The sequence below is a fragment of the Eschrichtius robustus genome, chromosome 18 (assembly GCF_028021215.1).
Source record: "Eschrichtius robustus isolate mEscRob2 chromosome 18, mEscRob2.pri, whole genome shotgun sequence".
Classification (NCBI taxonomy): Eukaryota; Metazoa; Chordata; class Mammalia; order Artiodactyla; family Eschrichtiidae; genus Eschrichtius; species Eschrichtius robustus.
The window spans coordinates 1208329-1224382 of NC_090841.1; the positions used below are offsets into that span (position 1 = coordinate 1208329).

At 51.8% G+C, this 16054-nt stretch overlaps 1 protein-coding gene across 1 annotated transcript; it reads right to left on the reverse strand.

Moving 5' to 3' along the window:
- Positions 1 to 306: 306 nt before the first annotated feature.
- On the reverse strand, positions 307 to 1539 carry GJA3 (gap junction protein alpha 3). The gene has a single exon (XM_068526744.1). It carries the CDS (start codon positions 1537 to 1539, stop codon positions 307 to 309), a length of 1233 nt encoding a protein of 410 aa, XP_068382845.1.
- Positions 1540 to 16054: the final 14515 nt, after the last annotated feature.

The window sequence follows — 16054 nt, forward strand, 5'->3', positions numbered from 1 at the left end:
CCGAACTGAAGTGCCGCAGACGCCCCTGCTTTCCCACCCCGGAACAGCGCCCCGCGGAGGCCGCAGCACCTGCGGAGGCGGCCGGGGCGCTGGGCGCGGGGGCTGCTGGGAGAATCTCTGGCGGCCCCGCCCCTGCACCCCCTCCCTGCCTCGGACGCGCTCCCCACTACCTCCCAGCGTTAGGAACAGCAAGCACTGACACACGAGCCCGCCCCTCGCCCGCCCCCTCCTCCCGCTCCAGCCCCTCCCGCCTCCAGGCTCCACCCGCCGGTGTGAGCCCCCTGGGTCTTGGATGCTAGGCCACCGCTAGATGGCCAAGTCACTGGGCCTGGCCCGGCCGCCGCTGGACTTACTGGCCTTGCTAGACCGGCCGGGGTCTGCGGGGAGCTCGGGGGGCGCGTGCAGCTCCACGGCCGTCACCGCCCCCTCCCCGTCGCTGTCGCCCGAGCTCCCCGCCCCGCCCTCCGGAGGGGGCTGCTGGGGGCCGGCCGGGGGCTTCGGGGCTGCGGGCGCGGATGCCGGCGGGGACGCCTTCCCGGCCGAAGTCTGCTGCTCGGCCTCCCGGTCGGCCCAGTTCGGCGCCGTCGCGAGCAGGTGCTGGTGGCCGCCGGCGGAGCCGGCCGGGTGGCCCTCGCCGGGGGTCCCGGGCAGGGCCGCCGGCGGAGGGGGCTCGGGGTAGCCTGGGGCCGACGCCTGCCCCAGGGAAGAGGCCGAGGGCGCGTAGTAGGGCGGGAACCCGACGGTGAGGGCGGGCGGGTTGGAGTGGGAGGGCAGCAGGAGGGGGCTCCCACACCCAGGCTTTGCGGCCCTCACGCTGGAGCCGGGAGTGTCCGGGGGTAAGGGGTCGGTCATGCCCTGTTTCAGCTTCTTCCAGCCCAGGTGGTAGATCTCCAGCATGTTGAGCAAGAGGGACACGCAGGCCACGGCCAGCATGAAGAGGATGAAGATGGTCTTCTCTGTGGGCCGCGAGATGAAGCAGTCCACAGTGTTAGGGCAGGGCCACCGGTCACAGCGGTACAGCGGCTTCAGCTGGAAGCCGTACAGGAAGTACTGCCCGGCGATGAAGCCCACCTCGAACAACGTCTTGAAGATGATGTTGAAGACGTAGGTGCGGAGCAGGGCGCCGGCCAGGCGGACCTTGCCGCGGTCGTCGCGCACCGGGGGCCTGTCCTGCCCGGGGGCCGCGCCGTCGGTCTTCAGCTGCTCCTCCTCCCGCTCCTTCCTTTTCTCCTCCATGCGCACCAGGTGCAGCACGTGGCCCAGGTAGATGAGGGTGGGCGTGGACACGAAGATGATCTGCAGCACCCAGAAGCGCACGTGCGAGATGGGGAAGGCGCGGTCGTAGCACACGTTCTCGCAGCCCGGCTGCTGCGTGTTGCACGTGAAGTCCGACTGCTCGTCCCCCCAGACCTCCTCGGCAGCGGCCCCCAGCACCAGGATCCTGAAGATGAACAGCACCGTCAGCCAGACCTTGCCGATGACGGTGGAGTGCTCCTGGGCGTTCTCTAGGAGTCTCCCCAGGAGGCTCCAGTCGCCCATCGCTTCGGATTGCTAACCTGCAAGGGAACAGGCTCGTTACTAGGCAGGCTCGCCAGGTGAGCTGAGGGTGCAGCCCCCGGGCAGCCCTGGGCCCCGACGGGCGTCGGAATTTGCTGTCATGGGGAGCTGTGCTCCCACTGACCAGCGGGAACTCTCCACGGGAAGGTGTGTGCGTGTACGTGCACGCACAGGTGTGTGTACGTGTATGTGTGTAGGTATAGGTGTGAGCAGGCACGCGCATGCGTATCTCCCGGCTGTCCACCGAGCAGGGTTTGGTAACTGTCTGCAGCACCTGTGGCCCTGAGCGGCAGTTACACGGCACAAGTGCCAGCGTGAGGGAGGCGACCACAGGCTGCTCACGCTCTCACTTCAGAGCCGAGGACACTAGGAAAGGTGCCTGAGCGGAGGGACCTTTCCCCAGCCTCCCGACTCCCGTCCTGGTCTCGTCCAGTGGCTCTCGGGGGCCATGGTGCTCTGCACACAGCTGGGTGGATTCCTAAGCGGACCTTTCTGTTCATGTGAAATCAGAGTGATTTTCCCAAACGCTGTGGTTCCCAGGCCACTGCTGTAACTCCTGCCATGTCCACCTACTGCCTCCCCTCCCCTCCCTTCTCACCAGGCAAATGTTCCACAAACGGTCAGCTCGCTGCAGGCCCGGCCATGCCGCCTCCCCCTGCAAGACGGGACCCGGGCGCACGCGGCCAACTGCCCCACGGGAGGCGGCAGGGGGGACCCGGGGGCCTCCGTGCCCCGATGCGGGCCCCCACCAGCCTCACGGACACACGCACAGACACACACGCATGCACACACACAGACACATGCATGCACACACACAGACACACGCATGCACACAAGCACACACACAGAGACACACGCACGCACACACATACACGCATGCACACACACACAGAGACACACATGCATGCACACGCACACACACAGACATGCATGCACACACAGACACACACACAGACACACACAGACACACACATACATGCACACACACACAGACACACATGCATGCACACACACAGACACACACGCATGCACACACACATATATACACACTCATGGCCCTCCAGTGGAACCAAAGACATCTCTTCTCACATGGAATTTTAAAATGTTTAAAAATATTGATGTTCATGAGTTGGTTCCGAGGCAAAATACAAAAACTTTACTGTGACCTAAAGAAACAGACAAATGTTAACTCTCTTTAGACCAAATTTCCAACTCTGTTTTGGTTGTTTGAAATCTTTCAAGACATCTTACTCTTCTCAGATCCCACCGGCCCCCTGCCCCTTACTGTGACTGGCACCTGTTCTATTTTGCTTGTTCTCAGAGGGTAAAATGTTTACATTTAGAGACTTAACTTACTGAACGTGAAGGAAGTCAGGTGTCAGGAACTTTCTGGGTTAAACCTGACTCTCACGCAGACCCTGCAGCCGCCCATCTGGGCCTGGACGGCACCGCCTCACCCTGGCCCCCCCGGCCCCCTGCTGCCCCCCTCCCCCTGCTGCCCCCCTGCCCCTGCTGCCTGCCAGCCCATCCGGGCAGGACGAGCCCGCTGTGCCCCCAGCGCTTCATTCGAGCTTCCACACCTGCTGTTTCTTCACCTTAAAGCTCGGCCAGGGGGCGGGGCCCGGCCTGCTGACATCCACACTTAGGCCACCTTGGGGCCGCGCTGGCCCTTCCTCCTCGTCAGGCTGCGCCCGCGGGTCTGCCGCCCTCCCCAACCGCCGCCCGGCCTCAGAGGGCCCCCAGCGGCGTGGCCTCAGGCCTCCACAGAAAACCTCCTGGACGGTCCTGACCACCCATGGCCTTCCCCTTTGGTTCCAGTTCTGAGGCCACGGCCCTTTGCCCGACACCTGCAGGCAGAGGGGTTGGGCACAGGGCACTCAGGGCCTCGCCGGCCGAACACTGTGGGCCATTGGTCCTTCTCCCGCCTCCGTCGGGATGAGCGGGTGCAGGTCATCCTCGCTGGGGAGCCGTCGGAGGGATGTGCGAGACCAAGGGCAGCAGGTCCGCACACCCAGCACCCAGAGGGAGGGGATCCGGAGACAGGAGAGTGTTGCTGGCATCTCCTTGCGGGACCAGGGAGGCGAAGTGTCCCGCAGTGTGTGTGCGTGCGTGTGTGTGTGCGCGCGCGCGCGTGTGTGCACGTGTGTGCATGTGTGTATGTGTGTGCACGTGCATGTGCGTGTGTGCATGTGTGCGTGTGTGTGTGCGTGTGTGTGTGTGTGGGAGGGGGGCAGCACCCACGGCATCTGCCCTTTTATTAGGAAACCAGACACAGGAAGGAACCGTCTCCCCCAAACGCCCTCTGCTGAGAGACACGGGCTATCGATGGGCTTGTTCAGCCAGTCAGAGGGAGGAGGGGCGGCGGCCCAGGCTCTCCAGAGCCCTTGGGTCCGGGGGCCGCAAAACACTTTCAAACAATGTGCCTTAAAGCTGCACCACGCCTCCCAAGTGCAGCCTACAGAAGGGGGTTACCACCTGCAAACCCAGCGGGCCTCTGGCAGCTTCCCAGGCTCACTAAGTCCACGACGTCACCAGTGAGCATGTGTCCCCGGTGGAGAGCCTGTGTCCGCCTGCGGGTGAGACTGCGTCCCCGGGCGGAGCACCCATGCCCTGCCCTGAGTGGCAGCACAGGCTGGGAGGCTTTCCTGGGAAAGAGCTTCATCTTCTGTGTGAAGAGCTGTGGCGGTGATGACATCCTGACCCACAATTCCACTTCCAGGACGTCACACTGAGCAGCTAATCAGAGCCTTTGGTAAGTGGTGCACATGGACGTTTACTGTAATGCTGCTGATGAGAAGGAACACTTGGGAATGAAGTGTCCCCTGAAAGACGAACAGTTAAATGAAGAAGAGCCGCTGTCTGTCCACGGTGACATCATGGTCTGGTGACCCAGCTGCCACGCCCAGTGCTACTGTTCTCTAACATGACCGGGAAGGGAATTCTTCCTTTCCCGTCTCCTTGTGTGGCTGGCAGTGACTATAAAAGGCAGTTCTATCCAATGATGTGTAAGAAGTCAGCTGGGGAACCTCTGGGAAAGCTTTTGGATATCTAATAAAAGGGCAGATGCTACTCATGCTGTCCCTTCTCCCTTCTTTCCACATTGAGTACAGATGTGATGCCTGGAGCTGGGCAGCCATCTTGCAACCATGTGTCATAAGCGTGAGGGAACCATCAAAAAAGTGCCCAGGCCCCTTCTGTGACACTGTGGACCTGCTGAATTGACCCCAGCTGCCACCTCCAGACTCACGGGAGAGGAAGAACCTTATTTGCTTGTCAGATTTTCTGTCGCCTGCAGACTAAAGAATTCCCAACTGATACGCTATCTTAAAATCTTTATAAAATGAGGCCAGGCATAAGTGAAAAGCCACAGTTCATTCATAACTACCAAAATGTAAGGTATTCATTAGATTTTGCAAACATTTGTACGTGCAAATAGGAAAAGGAAGGGCAGGGATGATACGGCAATGTTAACTGCAGGGTTTCTGAGAACTGGGCAATTTTCTGTTCTTTTCATATTTGTTTGCATTTCCCGTTACAACTTATCACATTTATCATCATAAAAGATTAATGACCATGACTTTCATTTTCTGAAGTTATGGTTTTGGAAAAAGTCTGCCAATTCCTTTCTCCTTGTTCTCTCATTATGGTCTCTAACCTTAGATCTCTTAAATCGTGTCCCTAATAAACAGGCAAAGGACGAGCACAATACGTGTTGCACCACTGGCCCAACAGTGGCCGCCACAGAGAACACAGGGCTTGCCCTGGGCTACGTTCTCCCGCACGGTGGGACCCCGAGTGCGCAGGGGCCAGACTGTCTCCTGCTGCTCCCAGCCTTCCTACCACACTTTGAAGCTTTGGTTTTGTTGTGGAAAATGCATGAATGAATGAATAAAAAAGTTAACCTAAGGGCTGAGTATCTGTTGGGAGGCTGGCAACATGGGGCCAGGTCGGATCCAAACGGGAGGCTCCGAAGCGCCTCAGCCTGTCTCTCCGGACGGCACACGGAGGCCTCGGGGTGTGTTGTCAATACCACGCATCCCTAATATCAATTAAGGAACAAACTAACAGCAGAGGATGAGACCCTCAGAACAGCAGGCTCTGCTGGGCCAAGTAAGGACAGAAACGGACGACTGACAGACTCCACACCCTACTGAGGCCAGAGCGGACCGTCCTGAGAGGCAGTCGGCAGAGGAAACATACCATCCAGGTGCAGGGCCATCTCAGGACGAAGCTAGAGCCGCCCACAGGCCCCGGAGCCCAGCGCTGTCACACCACTGAGATCCCACGGAGGTGGGACGTTAATTATCTTCATGGGATGGCACTTGATTGTTTTCTATTTTTATCTCAAGGAAAAATTTCGTTCTGACACTACTGCAGAACAAACTACTGAGCTCTTATGTCTCAAAGTCTACGTGGCCGCTTTCCCATTCTTCCGATGGTTGTGTTTTCCTTCCAGAATTACATGTTTCCCCTTGGGCTTGAGGTCATGTCGTTCTCCCTCCCGGTCCATCAGTGGTTATTTGCTCAGTGGCAGCCTGCTGCCCAACTCTGGGCCACAGGTTCCGTTGGACACAGTAGGAGTAAACACACCTGCTTCTGAAATCTGTGTGTGGAGACGGAAGTCAGGAAAACGGGCAGTGATGCAAGCGAAGAGGGTCTCAGAGGACAAGGACATCTGTGTGAAATCATGTACCCAGGGAAGAGGGGGGTTTGCCGCGGGACCAGGCGGTGCGGCTTCGGGAAGCAGGAGGGGGAAGGAGCGCCTTTCCAGGCCAGAGCATCGTCCCGGTGGCCATGGCAAAGGTGCGGCGGGCGGTCAGGGGGCGGGGCGGGGGCCACAGGGCGGACCTTCACTCGGCCACTCCGAGGGGACAGGACCCTGCAAGTGTTGTTCATAAAAAAGGGCCTCGGGAAAAGGGCGGTGATCGTGGAGTGAGTGCCGAAGGAGGGGCGACAGGGGAAGAAGGCCAGGAAGGAGACACGTGGTGAGGACGAAATAGAGCAGAACGCGGTGTCTGCGCAGAGCCGGAGGAGCACGGGGCGGGGCGGGGCGGGGCGGGGCGGGGCGGGGCGGGGCGGGGCGGGGCGGGGCGGGGGGGGGGCAGGACGGGGAGGGAGGGGAGCTACCTTGGTGGTTCCCAAAGGAAGGGGCGGTGGAGGCCGCAGCTTGGGGCAGAAGTGGTGGCATGGGCACGCAGCGGGGCCGCTTCTCCCGTGGGAAGACCCACCTCGAGGAAAACCTTAGAGGCAACGTGGTCGGGCAGCTCCCGCCACCTGCACAGGCCAGACCCCGCGGGGCAGCAGGTGCCGGAGGCGCTGGGCCAGCGGAGCGGGGCGCCCAGAGAAGCAGAGACGAGGCCCTCTGATGTGACAACAAGGCGGCCACGGACGCCCTTCCAGGGCCCAGGCTGTGGGGCAAACAGGGCCCGGGAAACTAGCGCCCGGCAGAGGGAGGCTTTCCGGACGGAGCTGCGGCGCCTGGCACCGGTGAGGAGGGACCACGAGGCAGAGGAGGGGCAGTGGCCGCCTGGCAGCCAGGGCAGGGGTGGGGCGGGACGGGGGCAGGGGTGGGAAGAAGCTTCTCCAGAGCGTGGACACAAGACAGGACTCCTCCGTGAGTCACAGGGGGCGTCTTCTCAGGCACGGGCAGGACCTGAGCTCGAGAAGAAAAGAGTTGGACAGCAAGGGGACAGAAGGGTCAGGCCTGGGTGCCCTGGAGCCGCAGGGAGCTGGGGGCGCAGGACGGGGCGGGAGGGGCGCCAGGGAGGGTGGCGGCCTCCCCGAGAGGGAGACACTGAGCGGAGCTTGGGGCGGAGCCCGGCTCGGGAGAGGGCAGGCCGGGGGGCTCGGAGGGAGCAGAGCAGGGGGCAGGCGGGGGTCGAGCAGGTCAGAGGCACAGGCGAGCGGGAGGCCGATGGACCGCGGCGCCGGTGACCAGCGCCCGAGCTCTGACTCCAGGTGAGACAGGAAGGTACTGGGTGGGGGGCTCGAACAGCTGTGACGTAATCCCACCCACGTCCTCACGGGACCCCTGGCATCTGTGCTGAGGGCTGTCTTGGTGGCCAGGGTGAAAGCAGGGAGTCCGATGGGGCGGGGCAGAGGACGCACAGGGTCACGTCGGACAGAGTGCAAAGAGGAAACAGAACTCAAAATCTATTTGTCAACATAACAGAAGACTCATTCTTCTTCTACTCTGGGGAGATGACCCCAACATGTAGCTCTGTCCGAACTCCCAAGAGCAAGAGGGAAGCCAGTCCTGTACGAGCCAGCCCGATTCAGGGCCACAGCAACGTGGAAAAGTTCAACCACAGAGACAAGCATGAAAGAGGAAAAAGCTGAACCTCCGAAGTGTCAGACTGAATAACACGGGGCACTTGTTCTCCAGAAGAGAAGGACTGATCTCAGTGACCAGCAGGACACCCAGTGGCAATGGCTGCAGACACATTTGATACCTGGCAGGACAAGTCCTCGGCTTTGTTCTTCATATTTGTCTCAACAATTTTTGGCCTTTTATTTCTTCCATATGAAATTTAGGCAGAGCTTGTCAAGTTCCACAAAAACCCAGACACTGTTTTGATTGGAATCGCATAGGATTCACAGATGAATCAAATCTACCTCTTTACAATGTAGGGCCCCCACCACTAAGCACAACTGTTCCCCACGGAGGGCATCTTTATGCTGTTGGACGCCGTCCCGAAAGGTCTTACACACCTTTTGTTAGATTTATTCCCAGGTAGCTTTGTGGTTGTTCTAATTCTTCGTTCTAAATAGTTTTCATTATAATTTCTGAGTAGTTATTATTGCTACCTAGGAACCTTATATCTTTTCTTTTCTTTTTTTTTTAAATTTATTTTTGGCTGCGTTGGGTCTTCATTGCTGCGCGCGGGCTTTCTCTAGTTACGTTGCTGTGCGCGGGCTTTCTCTAGTTACGTTGCTGTGCGCAGGCTTCTCATTGAGGTGGCTTCTCCTGTTGTGGAGCGCCGGCTCTAGGCGTGCGGGCTCAGTAGTTGTGGCACACGGGCTTAGTTGCTCCGTGGCATGTGGGATCTTCCCGGACCAGGGCTCGAACCCGTGTCCCCTGCATTGGCATGCAGATTCTTAACCACTGCGCCACCAGGGAAGTCCCTAGGAACCTTATTTCTATATATTGATCTTGTATCCAGCGACCTGTTAGAAAGCCCCTCCTAGTTGCAACAAGTCAGGAGATTCCTTTGGATTTTCTGTGAAAGACACACGATCATATCGTCTGCCATGAAGGAGAGATGTGTCGTTCGAATCCCTGTTATTTTTTTTTTTTTCTTGTCTTCTTGCATTGGCCTGGACTTCTGGTACAATGTGGACATGGTGACATCTTTCCTTGTTTCTGCCTTAAAATGATGCTTCTGAAGTTTTATCATGGAGCGTGATGTTTCAACTTGTATCTGGCGAAGAAATTTTCCTTCAGTCTTTGTCTGCTTTTGTTTTCTAAATAATGAACGAGTATTGGATTTAGTGGAATACTTTTTTTCCCCCTGCATCTATGGTGATTTTTAGATGGTGAAACACCTTACTGGTCATGACTTTATTTTTAATATACTATCAAATTAAACTTGCTACAACTTTATTTTGGATTATGTGTTTGTTCATACTTAAGGTTGATCTCAACGTTTTTTGTACTATCATTGGATTTTGGTAAGGAAATTTTTTTTTTTTTTTTTAAGGAAGTTATTTTAACCTGAAAAATTAAAAATTCTCTATGTAAAAAGCTTGTATAAGAATGTCCTATAAAAGCTTTTGGGACTAACGTTTCTTTTTTTTTTTGAGGAGGTTAGGAGGATGACTAGATCACAAATTCAATCTCATCAACTGTTACTGACATACAAGTAGGTTTGCTATTTCTTAAGTCATTTTTGATCATTTATATCTTTTGGAGAATTTTCCATTTCATTTAAATTTCAAATTTATTGGCATAAAATTGTTCATGGTATTTTCTTATGATTTAAAAACCCTATGGTATCTGTAGTTAGATTCCTTTGTTTGGTTCCAAATATTGTTTGAGACTTAAAATATTAGTCTTGCTAGAAGTTTCTCTTTTATTTATTTATTTATTTCTCTTTTTTTCCTCTCTCTTTTTTTCTCTTTTATTAAAGAACCAACTTTGATATGCTTGAAACAGAATGAGAGTTTATTTTTTTCAATGTCTTACCATGCATGCTATATTCACAGTAGACAGAATACATCTACCAAAAATTCCTATGGATCTTTTAAATAGATAATGAAGATTTCAGTGTTTACTGGTAGTTTTATAAATGGCATACATACAATTTAAGAGTACCCTTTACCTTAGTATAAAATTATTCATTATTATATAGTTCCAGGGGTTTTCTTTCCTAATTTTAAATGGAAATTCAACTTTTCAGTAATGTAAAGCTCTGGCAGGAAACATCACTCTCATCCAGAACCAACTGCCTTAGTGAAATTATAATACACTAAGTTTCAACTTCTTTATTAATAATTCTAAAGCACTTCTAGGATTATATATTTTATTGGCAGAGAATAAATCTCCAGAAACATAAAATTGTTTTTAAATAATATTTTAATTATCTTATTTATTAAATAAGAATGTATGGAAAGCACTTATAATAGTTCCTGCCATCCATGTATTATTATTATCCTCATATTTTTCTCTTTCATGTGGGGATTTTAATCATTTATGAATATTCAAAAAATCATATGCTCCCAAGTCTTTATTTGGCTAAGGTAAATATGGGTAACACTTTGATCTTTAGTCAAAGGGAAGTACTCATCAGTCTTTGTTTTTGACCTTCTGTCACTTGCAGGCTTAGTGAGAGCTAATTTTAAATTAGAAGCAATTTAAACAACTGTGTTAGTTTAAGAACAAATGTCTTTAATGTTGTATATTCAACAATGGCAAAATTAAAAGTACACTTAAGTTTTTATCCACAGTATTTCCTCTCAAAATACTTGAATAAAATAAATATTCCCTTCAGATATCAGTATCACATCACAGTTCCACAATTAGAGTTCTAATGTTAAGCTAGAAAATTACCAGCTGGTCGAGCTTCAGTTCAGTTGACAGAAAATGTAGATAGTCTGGAGTGGAATTAGAAACATGATTGTCTTCCAAGACTATTCATGCCATGCAGGGCTCCCTCTTTAAACCCTCCAAATAGCTTCCCTGCCCCACTACCCTGCAGGCTCCTCTAGTTTTTCTGCCCATTATTAAACGGCATTATACGTTCCTAGAATGACCTCTGTGAAAGACCTAGGAATACCATTAGAATTTTTCACTTATTCAAACATTTTATTTAGACATTTCAGTGATGTGTTAATTTTAACGTACTTCAACATCAGCCCTAAGGTTTTAATAACTGAATAATGAAAAACAAGTCATTGCCCTTAACTTAATGCATCACTTTCTGAAGGCTGGTTTGGGCCAAGAGTAAAAAACAATCAAGAAAATTATAGGGGTGCAATAGCTACCAGTGCTCTGAATAGCTCATCGCGTCTGAAACACAAGGTCAGGAAGTCTGAATAGTACACCAAACCCTGACTTCATAAATGCAGTTAAAAGGTAATTTCCCTATATAAATCCCAGTGACACCTTTCAGGAATCTTACTCATAATCCCTGGAAGGAATATGGAATCAAAGCATTTTAGAGCTGAAGGAACCTTAGAAGTGGCCCCAGCATCCTCCTCATTTCACAGATTGGGAATGGAGGCCCAGAGAGGGTTCTATGATTTGTTTGAGGTTGCACAGCGCACAGTGCTGAAGTTGGCACAAAAACTCCTGACTGTCTACTCTGGGTCCCCTTCCACATGACTTCACGGGATTCAGCACCAGGCAGACTGTCCAGAGTACAACACTTGCCTTTTGAGTTGTTTCTGCCACACTTTAAAACATATGTGTAGAGACACGGGTTAGAGCACATTTTAAGCTTTTGCTTTTTTCTTCCAGTCCAGAGTATCTAAAATTGTTAAATATTATTGATGTGCTAACAACAGCCAGTTACTTCATCATATAAATTGGAATTATCATTTTAAAGCAAATTCAGGTATTATCTTTACTCTTGCAAAAACATACTGTTTTTAGAGACACGTGTGTGCTGTTTAACATGTCATGTTACATTTTGACAGCCTTATGATTATGGCATTTTATTATTCCTGTATACTACAGACACAAATTACATCTGTCAAAATGTTTTGTACTTTTTGCAGAAATAATAATTTCTATAGTATAAATAGAATTTGAATTTCCTTATTCAAATTTATTTCTATTAGTATAAACCAGAAATCTCTTCCCTGTTCTAGAATAAGAGATTCATTTTAAAGCTAACGGGAAATGGAGTTTCATGAATAGATGAGCATTCATGGAGCTAATCAGGTGATCTGAATGAAAAAACTTAAGTGATTTTTACATTTAGTATCCTTTAGTTTGTTAACAGGAAACTTAAAGCAAACCACAAACTCTTCAAATTAAAGAAAATGTAAGAATGCAGAAACCCTAACATCAACCATTATTAAGTCACACCTTTGAAGATGCAGATACTAAAAAGCAAGCTGTAGAGTACTAACCTAGCTATCATGATGAATTTTCCACCACTGTAAGAATGAAAATTAAGATCTATCGCTATTTTATTGCTTTTGAGAATTACATCGAAATTGCAAAAACATACTGGTTTTTTTTTTTAACATCTTTATTGGAGTATAACTGCTTTACAATGTTGAGTTAGTTTCTGCTGTATAACAAAGTGCATCAGCTGCATGTATACATATATCCCCATATAAACATACTGTTTTTAGAGACACGTGTGTGCTTTTTAGGGTCACATGTATTGGATATTTTTCCCTCTTCAAGTTAGTAAACGTTTATCAAACGCTTATTACGTGTGTGGGACTGTGCTACACACTAGGGTTAGCAGAATAATTCAGATCCCATCCATCCCCTCAGTGTATGGGAGAGGCAGGCTTGTAAAAAACTGGTCAGAATGTAACATGACACGTGTTACAAAGTACTGGTAATGGCCCTGATTGGGGAGGTGGGAGGCGCTGATACAGTCGGGGGAGAAGGAGATGGTATATTGAGATGGCAACTGAGTTTGGCTGTATTTCTTCACACACAGACCCTGGGAACCATGTCTTCTGTACAGGGTGAAGTCCTTCTCAAAGGCCTTCCCACTGTCTAGAGTGTCCCAATAATATTTTAATACATTACAAAAGCTATGTGTTTACTGATGTATTTATGTGCGATACTGAGGTAAAATCCTAAAGGCATGTGTATCCTATTTATTCTGTTACGTGTTCAAGTAATGGTAACAGGTGAAAGGCGAATTATGGTTTAAATTCTCTACATGTGTGAGACTGCGTAACATGGCTGTGATAAATACATATAATTATTTTGAAGTCTCAAATGTGTAGTGTAAAAGTTATCTTAGTTAAGAAAATGAACACAGAATGTAAGCAACATTCAGGGAAATTATGTCAAAATTCTTTTTCTCATTGGCAAACAATGAAATTCTGTTACACGCCATTATTATGAGACAGCTTTAAGCCAGTTAGCGTTTGCTGGTCGACATGAACAGCATTGTCTAATTAGTTACAGTTGTAAAGTTTCTGTGAATTACTTTACACAACAGTCACGTGCACTGCCCTCATTAGATGCTTATCTCAACAAGAACCAAACTGCTGAAGCAGTGGAACCGGTGCCAGATTGATTAGCTGATGCTTACTTTGAATATACTGACCTTCGGAAAAAAAGTCCTTTTTCCTCTTTAATCTTTTAATGTCTGATTTGCAATACATTTCACACCACATTGATGGCCTGCCAGTGAAGTGAAGCACATGTCATAAATCATCATTTTGAATTCTTGGGTGATAAAAACCAAAGCTGTTCGCATCCCGGCTGTTTGTATACAACCATTTTTAACTGGCCCATCTGGGCGATATCTTGATAAAGCAAAAACTGGAGGACTCCCCTGGTCGCTGAAGTCCCTGTCACAAATACTCTGAACCGACAGGTCTGCACACTAGGACGGATTCTGTTCACCAGACCAGACAGCACAGCAAATGCCTGCGCCTCACCGCGACGACTGTCAGCACAGCCCCAAAGGGGCTCCGGCAGGGCGCAGATAAGGGATCTTTCCACTCTCTGCAAATTCTACTTAAACACACCACCACGCGCACACCCGGCAAGAAATGAGGTCCTGGCACTTAGAGCCAAAGTCTTCCCTTAAAAACTTTGAGAGAGTTTCTTAAAGGAACGCAGGCGAGCCAAGACCTTCGGGAACAGCAGCGCGCACCCCGCAGGGAGCGTGGCGAGGCCGGCAGCGGCCCAGCGTCCACAGGGTCCTTCAGACCCTGGACCTGAACTTCTAGGGCAGGTCCCGCTCCCCCTCAGGGGGAAAACCCAGAAAAAGGGGCCTGAAGCCGCCTCCAGCCGCCCACCCAGGAAGCCATCGCTCCGCCGAGCTCTCCAGGAGCAAAGGGGTGGCAGTGGCTCCGAAAGCCTCCAGGAAGTGCCCGAGCCCCGCTGTCCGTTCCCGCTGCTCCCAAACATTCCCCCCAGATTCCCGAGGGAATTCCCAGCAGCCCGCGCTTACCCGCCGCGCCGACCCGGTGCGTTCCTCCCGCGGGCAAGGCTCGGGCCGCTCTGCCGGACACCGCCGTCCCGTGCGCGCGGCTCGACGCGTGCGCCCCGCGCCACCCGGGCTCCCCGCCCCGGAGCCATCCCGGCGCCCCGCGCTGCGTCCCGCGCCCGGGCCCCGCGCCACGCCCCTCGCCTCCGCCCCGCCTCGCCTCGCCTCGCCTCGCCCGGCCCAGCCCCGTCCTGCGGCCGCCCCCCGCCCCCATGCCACGCCCCCCGTCCCCATGCCACGCCCCGCACCTGCACCCGCGCGCCGTTCCCCACCCCACCGCCGCACCGCGCGTCCCACACCCCGCTCCACGGCCTCCCCCTCCCCCTAGTTCGCGTCCTGCGCCCCTTTCCACATTCCGAACCCCGCCTTCCACAGCCCGCGTCCGCCTGGCTCCGCCCCGCACTCCACGCCCCGCGCCCGCACCTGCCCCGCGGCTGGACCTCCCGCCTGCTCGCTGAGGGTGCTGGGCGGGCGGGCGCGGGACGTGGAGTGCGGGGCGCCGCGCGGGGCCGGGTTCCGCCCGGGGTGCGGGTTCCGCGGCCGCTGCGGCCACGCTGTGCGGGGGTCTCTAAATAGCGCGGCGAGCCTGGCTCAAGTCAGACACGCTGAATTCAGTCGAGGGCCCCGGGATTCCTGGGGAGGCGCCTCGCCCTGCGGGGGGCCAGGGGCCGGCCGCGTCTACGCTGCTCTGCGCCCGCATCCCCCGGGCGGCCCGGGAGGAGGTGTAGTAAATGTTGGGTGACTGGAGGGGCCGGCTGCGACCTCACCAGTCCCGAGTGAGCGGCGGCACTGGGGCAGGAAGGCGGCGAAATTCGAGGCCCTGGTTGTTTTCAAAGCCCCACGGAGCCTTTATTAGCGCTCGGATCTGTTTGATGAGCAACCTGCTTGCCCCGCAGAATTTGCCTGTTCAGTTGAGATCTGAACTTGAGGTTCTCCCACGGAGAAGGAAAGCTAAGCTGCCAGAGGCATGTCTACAACACCTTCACCTTGTAGAACTCGGACGTGTATGTGTGTAGTAGGTGGTGGTTATGTGGACTCAGGTTTTTAGGTTTTGTTTTTTAATTGGGAAATATTACTAGAGAAGGTCTTCAGATATTTTTCTCGATTTTTAATTCTCTCTGAGAAGTGCAAGAATAGTTTTATTTTTTCTTGACTTCAGAAGAACTGAAAGTTCTTAATACTTAGTCTCTTAAAACAAACACTATTATTGGTATTCCAAGGATAAAAAGTGGAAATACAATATTGCAACAATTTAAACCTTTTCATTAAAATTGCAGATTTAAAATGATATTGTGTCACTCAAATGTTTGTACGCATGTTCATAGCAGCATTATTCACAATCGCCAAAAGGTGGAAACAACTCCATGAATAGCTAAAAAAATGTGCTTATATGTACAGTGAAATATTATCCACCGGGAAAAAGGAAGGAAATTCTGATACAGGCTGCAACACATGACCCTCGAGGACATCATGTTAAGTGAAATAAGCCGGTCACGAATAGACGAATACCGTACAATTCCACTTATATGAAGTACCTAAAGTCGTCAGAAAGGGCGCTGGGCGCCGGGGCCGGGGGCGGAGAGGCGGTGTTTAGTGCGGGCGGGGTTTCCGTCTGAGAAAATGAAAAGGTTACGGAGGTGGTTGCAGAACAACGCGAATGTACTAAGGCCGGAACTGTACGATTAAAATGGTTAAAACGGTAAAATTTATAGAATGTATATTTTACTACAATAAAAATTTTCAGTGATGTTGTGTAAAGACTAGCAAGACTATAAAACAATGGTTTCTTTGCGTGTCATATTGTACATACTCTGGGCAGACAACTAAGATGTTGATCATGTGGTTTAACTTTCAGTTGTAAA